Genomic DNA, 8636 nt, shown 5'->3' with positions numbered 1-8636 from the left:
AGGAATTCCCTGAGAAATGTCACCAGCAGATGGTCAGGCAGCCTCCACCCAAATGTGCCACGGTGGAGAGCTCCTGGCGGAGGAGGCGTTTCTGCCCAGCACCCTCTCTTGGCATTCTCTTCCGCCCCAAAGACCCACCAGGTCTTTTCTCCCGGTCAGGGGCGTCCTCAGGGCACGTCTGTTCTCAGTGCCCACAGTCCGAGGGGCCCAGAGCCTAGTATGGCCGTCTTCTTGGATATGGCTGTGTTCAGCCTCCTGTGGCTTCTCAGTTCACGGGAACCTGGGGAGGACGGCACCACCAGCAACCCACACACTCCCTCTCTCCACACATCTTGACTGAGAATGCCAGTGAAAAAGGAGTGGTGACCCCAAATGTCACCCTGGGGAGAGGACAGGTGGGGAGAGCCCAAAGCAAGGAACTGACTGGACTGGCTGGGGAGGCAGAGGATGATGGCCCTGAGATCTGAAAGGAAGAGGGGAAAGCATTCCCTGGGCAAGGTCCTGCACAGGCAAATACCCAGAGGATGGGCGTGAGGCAAAGCCTGCAGGCTGCAGTGCAGGTACATGTGGCTGGCAAAGCCGCTGGGGCCAACTGCTGCGAGCTGGCAAGTTTGGACCTGGTGCTCTGTGCAATCTGAAGTCACCAACAGGGTTTGGGTGGGAGAGAGACATGGTCTGATCTGAGACAGCTGAGACCTGGCAGATGCGTTGGGGATGGGAGGTGTGAAGGCCATTCTCTAGGTGAGAAACAATAGGGGAGATCTGAGACAAGACAGTTACAAAGGGATGAGAGGAGAAAGCAACTGGAATATTTGGAAGGTAAGACTGGGAGGGGCTTGGTGACTCACTGGATGCCACTTAACTAGCCCACGTGGTTAACCCTTGAAGGCCCTGCCTCAGAGTAACATGGTAGGGAGCCTGGAGATCATGTAGATCAGTGTTTCTGAATCACCTGGGGATCTCGTTAAAATGCAGAGTATGATTTAGTAGATCGGAGGTGGGGTCTAAGATTCTGCATTTCTTACAAGCTCCCAGGTAATGTTGATGCTGCTGGATCACATTTGAGTAGCAAAGGCCATTTTAGAAGATGAGGGAACTGAAGCTCAAATGGTCAGCATACTTATCCAAGATGACATGGTTAGGATGAGGTCCCAGATTTCTGGGCTCCCAATCCAGTACTCCTTGTAGCAGGCCACACTGTTACTTCCCCTCTGGGTAGAGGCTGTTGCTGGTCAATGTTTGTTTGACTGAATGGAGGCATGGAGCCTAAAAGGATGCTCCAGGGATTAAGGACCTGAGGACTGGGGTGGTGGCAGAGGGACCTGTGACAGCCAGAGCGAAGGATTGGAAAAAGAGGTTACTGAGAACTGAAGAGAGAATAGAACGGTGGCGGCATGGGGAGGCTCATGGTATAAAGCCAGCCTTCAGCAGGGGCCAAGTTGGGCAGGGCCTTGAGGGCCACAGCAAGGGCTTTGTGGGCTCAGCGGAGAGCCACCAGAGGATTTAGCCAAGTTGGGCAGGGCCTTGAGGGCCACAGCAAGAAGTTTGAACCAGATACTATGGGCTTTGTGGGCTCAGCAGAGAGCCACCAGAGGATTTAAACACAGAAGCACCATGATCAGCAACAGGATGAGACTGAACTGGCTGTAGTTCAGAGATACTGATGTGGAGGGTGGAGTGGGTTAAGCCCTGCAGACAGGGAGGCTGGCCAGGAGGCTGCTGCCATGATCTAGGTGAGAATAATAGTGAGGTACCAGGGAAGTGGCAGTGGGGACGAAGGGTAGGGAACAGATTTGGATCCACCTGACAGGACTGAATGACTAATTGGATGTGGGAGATGAGGGAGGAGGCAAGATGCCAGTTACTGACTTGGGCACGCAGGTGGATGGTGAGGTCATCCCCTCAGATGGGGAGCCAGGGGAACAGCTGCCTGGGGGAAGAGGGTGGCTCAGTATGATACAGACTAGATGCGGGGTGCCTGTGAGGCACCTAACAGAGGAAGTCTAGGGGAAGCTGAGCACATGGGTCTGATGGGTAAGACTTCACAACACTGCCCTGGCTAGGTAGCTCAGTTGGTTAGAGCACCATCCTGATACGCCAAGGCTGCAGGTTCAATCCCCTGTCTGGGTACATTCAAGAATCAACCAATGAATGCATAAATGAGTGAAACAGCAAATCTCCCCCTCCCCCTGCCCTCAAATCAATTTAAAATCAAAATAAGACCTCACAATGCTGGCCAGGCTTTCAGACACCATCTAGTTCAATATACCTACTCCATCCCCACCTTACAGATGAGAAAACTGAGCCCAGAGAAGTGAAAGGACAGGAAGCAGCGGGTGTACTTGAAAAGCTTTGAGACAAATATGCTTACAAATCTTAATTCTGCTAATAATCTCTGTGTGCCCTTGGATAATTTACTTACTATCTTTGAACTTCAGGTCCTATCTCACAAGATTACTGGGAAGGTAAAATGACCTCCTCCTGCACTCAAGTGCCTACCTCATGGCCTGGGGGCGCCAATGCCCAAGGGACACTGAGGACTGGCCAGGCCCCGGGCCTGCAGGAACCTAAAGGCAGTAGGACTCAGCAGGACAAAGCCTGACTGCTCTGCTTTGCTGTCTGTTCCATTGGCAGGTCCGGAACATCAGCCTGCGGGAAGGGGAGATGGTGACTGTGGAGGGCTTGGGGGGACCTGACCCGCTGCCCCTGGCCAACCAGTCTTTCCTGGTGAGGGGCCAAGTCATCCGAAGCCCCACCCACCAAGCAGCCCTGAGGTTCCAGAGCCTCCCACCACCTGCAGGGCCTGGCACATTCCATTTCCACTACCAAGGTAGGCTCAGGCAGCAGAGGAAGAGCCAGCCCAGACTGGCTGCCTTCCTGGGGTCTCTGGTGCTATTACGGCATGGGGGTACGGGGAACAGGGAGAGGCTAGTAACATACAGCACAGGCGCCTGGTGAAGCTGTATACAACTGGAGGTGAGTATTGTATACATCTGACACTTCCAAAACCTTCCCTCCTCCACCTGCAGAGAACTGGTCTGGAAGGGAGACTGACACAGGACTGGGTAACCCCCAGGTGTGCCTACTGCCACTCATTCATTTATTAATTCATTCAGTATATTTTTCCTAGGCATCTACTCTTTGCCAAGCCTGTGCTGGACACTGGCAGTATCAAGATGAACCAGCCAAGTTCTTGGCCTCAAGGAGTTAAAAATCTCTGGGGAGGCAGATACTTAAAAAAGCAATAACATTACAACCTTTCCCAAAATGCAAAGGGGTCAAGTTCAGTGACCATGTGGAGGTGCTTAGCTACTAGCCTAGCTTTCCTGAACTGCATAACCCACCCTAGCCCTGGCCCATGCCCCAGTCAGCTCAGAACACCTCAGGAAATAGGGAAGTGGCATTATCTATATATATAAAAAGCTAGCGACTGGAAAGCTGGAACGACCAGAATGACCAGTCGCTATGACGCCCACTGTAGCCAGCAAACCAGCCAGATAGGGGCCAGGGCCAGCCTGCCAACTCCCTGGGGCCCCTCCCCCCCCCCCACCCCCCACCCTTGGGGCCCTGATTGGCCCATCCCCCAACTGCCCTGCCCCTCCCCCTGGCCAGCCCTGCCCCCAATCGCCCCCCCACCCCAATAGGGGTCAGGGCCTGCCAGCCAATCGCCCTCAGCCCCTCCCCACTCTCCCTTCCCCCGCTGGCCCAGTGCACGAATTCATGCACTGGGCCTCTAGTGTAATGATAAAATCACAGACCAGGCAGATCTGTGTTTGAATCTCTTCCCTACTGGCTATTGACCTTGGACAGGTCACTTGACCTCTTTAACTTTCCTTTTCCTCTGCTGCAAGATGAGACCGAAACACTCCACAAAGTCATGATAAGGACTAAACAAAATGGTGCATGTCCAGTGCTTAGCACATGCTCCATGAAGAAACCAAAAACTAGTATTAAAGAGCTAGCAAGATGGGAAAGGGAAAAGGGGCTTGGAACTGTACCCCTTCCCATCAGCATCCCTCCTGGCGCCCCCTTCCCCAGGCAAAGTCTTCTTGATCTCTTTGCACTGCTGCAGCAGGATAACCCGTTTAGATTGGGGAATGCTAATGGGGAAATAATTGGTGTGAACAGTTACAGAATTGCTTTGAATTGTCATGGACGACTTCCTCGGCCCTGTGGGGGGCCGCAGCCTAGGGAGGGGGGCAGGCACTCCTCTGAAGATGCAGATGCTTGGAACCCACCTGAGGAGCACTCACCCCTTGCGGACCTCACCACCCAAACTGGGGGAACAGTCTGGCGAGGCAGCAGGGGTTTGGTGGTGGGGTGGGCCGGGGGCTTGGCAGAGGCAAGAGGCCAGCTAAGGACAGGGTGAGCATCTAGGCGGCCCAGTCAGCCTCCCTAATGGCTCATCAATCCTCCTAAACAGCAGGCATAATTTCACGCCACGGTAACCTTCTCTCTTGCTGCAAATTCCTTTGCACAAAAACCCGGACCTCCTCTCTGTTGGGCCAGACAAAGGTGGCTGAAAGGCAGCAAGTTGGAGGCCCTGACATGGGAACAAACGCTATGGAGGGGCTGGGAGAGCTAGCCCAGTGCTGCCTCCTTCTCAGCTTCCAGAAGCCCTCCCTCCTCAGCCCAGTTTTTGTCAATGACCCCTACCCGGTAGTAAAGGTCTTCCGTCCAAGGTGAGGAGTGGGTTTTAATGAGTGTAATTCCCCTAATTATAGGCTGTAATTAGCCCTGATCCCAGAGATGGGAACAGGAAGAGCATGTGCTCACACACGTGTCTCCCTGGGCTGGAGAAAGAAGGTGCCAGCAGAGGAGGTAAGGGACCCAGTACCAACACTCCTGCAGGACCTGTCCAAGATAATATTGGAGAGCACAAAGATGGGGCCCCACACAGGCCTCAACTGCAGAACCAAGTCCCATCTCCCCTCCCACAGCCTCAGGCAGGGTGAGGAGGCAGGGAGCCCTGCCAGGCACCCCCCTCCTCCCTCCTGAGCATTCCTGGCACCGGACTTGGCTCCAGAAACAGACACCAGGGAGAAAATAGCTCAACAGATTGCAGTGGTGAAGGCACTCCGGGAACAGTCGTCATAGCAACAGGAGGAAGCTCGTCCTGCAAAGTGGCACTTTACCCACTGTGAAGTCCGGGGGCTTTGTCATCTGCCCCCAGCATCCTGCTCTCACCTCACCCCAGCTCAATTTCCTAATCTGTGGAGCAGGGGGACCTCCCTTCCCAGAGCTGTGACAAGAACTCACAGAGAAGATGTAAGTGATGAGCATGACAGTGGCTCATGGCCTAGAACTCCCTGAGTACCACGCTCTCCACTCTGGGTAAAGTGCCCCACACCCTTTTCCCCATCCCACCCTGGCCTAGAGTGTCTTCCCGGATCATTGTGGGTGGCTGCCCTGAACAGCCACTCAGGTCAGCCTTATCTATTACTCTCAGGTTTCCCTGACTCCTAAGCCCAGTTCTCTATTTCACCTGGGGAAGCAGGTGAGACAGGGGAGACGCAAAGCAAGTGGGCTCTATGGCCAGGAGCTTCAAGGGCCCACTCTACCACTTATTGGCCGTGTGATCAGGGCAAGTCCCTCAGTCTCTCTAAACCTTCATTTCCCTCAGCTGAAAATGAATTACTAACCCTACCTTGCCTGCCTTCCTTCTAAGCATGTTGTAGACATCAAGTAAGAAGAGTATGAAGACATTTTAGAAGCTAGAAGGTGAATTCCAATGTGAGGTGTTTTTATTAATCAAGATTATAAACAACAGCAGCCTGGTGTGTTCAGTATTTGTTCTGTGCCAGGCACTGCCCATCTGTCCTCTCATTTAACCTCTCATGTAACAACACTGTATGTAATCCTCTAAATGGATGGATAAACAAGGAAATGGGCACAGAGAAGTTAGGTAACTTGCCCAAGGTGGCACAGCAAGTGCGGAGCCTATGTTCAAATCCAGGCCCTCTGACCCCAGAGCCCACTTCCTAAGCCCTGCCCTGTACTGCCTGCCAATCACAAGTAACCATTCATTGGCCATTCTCTTAAGAACCCTATGAGAGCCCAGCCAGCATGGCTCAGTGGTTACGCATCGGCCTGTAAACCAAGAGGTCAGGGTTTGATTCCTGGTCAGGGCATATGCCCAGGTTGTGGGCTCGATCCCCAGTATGGGGTATGCAGGAGGCAGCTGATCAATGATTCTCCCTCATCATTGATGTTTCTATCTCTCTCCCTCTCTCTTCCTCTCTGCAATCAATAAAAACATATTTTTTAAAAGAACCCTGTGAGAGGGAAGAGTAGGTATCATCCTCCCCCTTTCAAGACCTAAGGCCAGAACAGGTGAAAAAATCACTCAACTTGATTCTGGACCCTGGTCAGCCCCGAGGCACCTCCTTTTGCCATTCACACAAAGGCCCACGGAGGCTCGCAGAGTCCCTGCCCGAACCCCCCTTTCCATCCACCTGCTGCCATCAGTAGGGGTCACCCTCCCATCCCAAGACCCAGGAGTGGTCAGTCCTCATCCCTCCCCCCGGGCCCCAGGGGTCTTCAGACTCTGTAGCCCAAGGCTTTTCTTTCAGCCTCTCTCCTTGACCCTTCCAGATCTTCCTCCCCCCACCTCAGACCCAAGCCCTGGCCCCCATTTTAGCTACCACCCCAGCTTGGCCCCGGAGTTGGAATTGGCCAGGCTGTTTTGTAGGATTTGCTGCCACCATTTGGTTGTATTTGGTATGACAAATCTAAAAGCTACCAAGTTTCCTAGGGCAACTTGTCCCGCCCTCAACTTCCTTGAAGGCAGGCCTTACCTCCCCACCCTTGCCCATCCTGTTTTTAAAAAAGTGCACTACCTTGCCATCGAGCTTTCCAGCCTTTCTCAATGAACATTGGGAAAGTTTTTACTGTCTGGCTTCAATCTTTCCTGCTGCAATTCATATTTGTCCCCTATGGGAAAAATAATATAAATACATTAGTATAGGCTTTTCGCTGTTTCAAGTGCTTTCACACCTTCAAGTCTTTCAGTAATACCTTTTGAAGATGTACGATCAGCTGGATTCCAGGGATACCAAGCTGAATAAAACACTACCCCCATTTATTCTCACAATAACCTTGTAGGTGGGCTTTAACCTCATCTAACAAAGGAGGAAACTGTGACACAGAAAGGTCAAGTAACCTGCCTAAAAGTTAGAAACCTTGGACCACGACCCGAGCTACGGAGCCCAGGCTGCTGGAGAAGGGATCAGTCTCTTTTCTGGAACTCCTGATGCCTCCTCTGGCCCCAAGTGACACCAGCAGGCAGGCTGGGGCCAACCCCTTTTGCCCTGGCTATGACCCAACAACCCCCTCAACACCAGCACACACACACACAATGTCACCCATTCTTTCTCTGCAGCCTATCTCCTGAGCTGCAACTTTCCTCGACGTCCAGCTTATGGAGCTGTGACTGTCACTAGCCTCCATCCAGGAGGCAGTGCCCGCTTCCATTGTGCCACTGGCTACCAGCTGAAGGGTGCCAGGCTCCTTACCTGTCTCAACGCCACTCAGCCCTTCTGGGATTCCCAGGAGCCTATCTGCATTGGTGAGTGGCCCCAGGGGACTCCGTGCTGAACGGGGGAGTAAGGAGGGGGGCTCATCTTTGTTCTCTGTTGCTATGTAGTCCCTTCACAGGCTCTCCATAAGGAAGCCCGAAAATGGTTTCACATGTCAGTGGCATTCATCCAACCCACACTTAGTGAGCACCTACTATATACAGGCACCACAGGTATATAGAGCTGAATTAAACAGGGACTGTGCCCTCAAAGGGCCCACCCTTCCAGGAAATGGGGGAAGAAGAAAGCACGTGGGTCATCAACTTTCACAGCAGGAAGTAAAAAGTACCAATGAAGAGACATAAGTGACCTGGGAGGAGAGAAAGCGGTCATTCTTAGCTGGGCATTCACAAGGCTTCCTGGAGGAAGTGGCACTGAAGGTTTGACATTTCAGTGGACAGTGACACAGAGGAGAGGTAAGGGAGTATTTGAGGCCTGAGGCTTGTGAAGAAGACAGAGGGAGGGCCTTGACTATCAGCCAAATTACTGGGGTGGGAGCTGTTTAAGTTTTGGAGAGGAAGCGAGAGGCCCTCAGAACGATTCCCCAGGAAAGCCAATCAGGTGGAGTCCAGAGGCTGGGAGGCCAGCCAGGCAAGCGGGTTTGAACTTAGTGACTTTGGAAATGAAGAGGAGGGAAGAGGTTCCAGAGACACGGATGAGAGAGAGGGCGAGAGCGGAAGGAGACTCCCAAGTTCTGCTGGCAGGAAAAAGATGGAGTGTTTAGTTTGCAATATGAAAGGCGGTTTGGGCTTTTTTCCTTTCTTTTCCTTTTTTTTTAGCTTGGGCTTTTGAACCTTATTTCATTCTCTACACTCTTCCTGGGTGCCAGGCACAAGCGGAGGTGAATGAGCCAGGCATGGGCTGTCTAGTGAGACCAGCAAGCAGCTCAGCACATTCAGGGCAGACACGGCTGGGATGGGGCAAAGTCAGAGTGCAAGGGGGACCCACGGGGGGCGTCTCTGTGGCTAGGACTTCCAGGGCTATGTTGAATAAGAGTGGTGAAAGCAGACATCCCTGTCTTGTTCCTGTTCTTAGGGGAAATGGTTTTAGTTTTTGCCT

The 8636-nt window shown here is 52.8% G+C and overlaps 1 protein-coding gene across 2 annotated transcripts in view; it reads left to right on the top strand.

The window, feature by feature from the left end:
- The window catches only part of SEZ6 (seizure related 6 homolog (mouse)), a 36979-nt gene that overhangs the window by 20874 nt on the left and 7469 nt on the right, over positions 1–8636 (top strand). For both annotated transcript variants that reach the window (XM_006768047.2, XM_006768046.2), the window contains exons 5-6: positions 2635–2830; positions 7382–7567. In XM_006768047.2, coding sequence (XP_006768110.1) covers positions 2635–2830; positions 7382–7567 — 382 coding nt within the window. The remainder of the gene's footprint in view (positions 1–2634; positions 2831–7381; positions 7568–8636) is intronic.

Source organism: Myotis davidii, unplaced genomic scaffold, assembly GCF_000327345.1.
Source record: "Myotis davidii unplaced genomic scaffold, ASM32734v1 scaffold363, whole genome shotgun sequence".
Classification (NCBI taxonomy): Eukaryota; Metazoa; Chordata; class Mammalia; order Chiroptera; family Vespertilionidae; genus Myotis; species Myotis davidii.
This window is presented reverse-complemented; position numbering and strand designations above follow the sequence as displayed.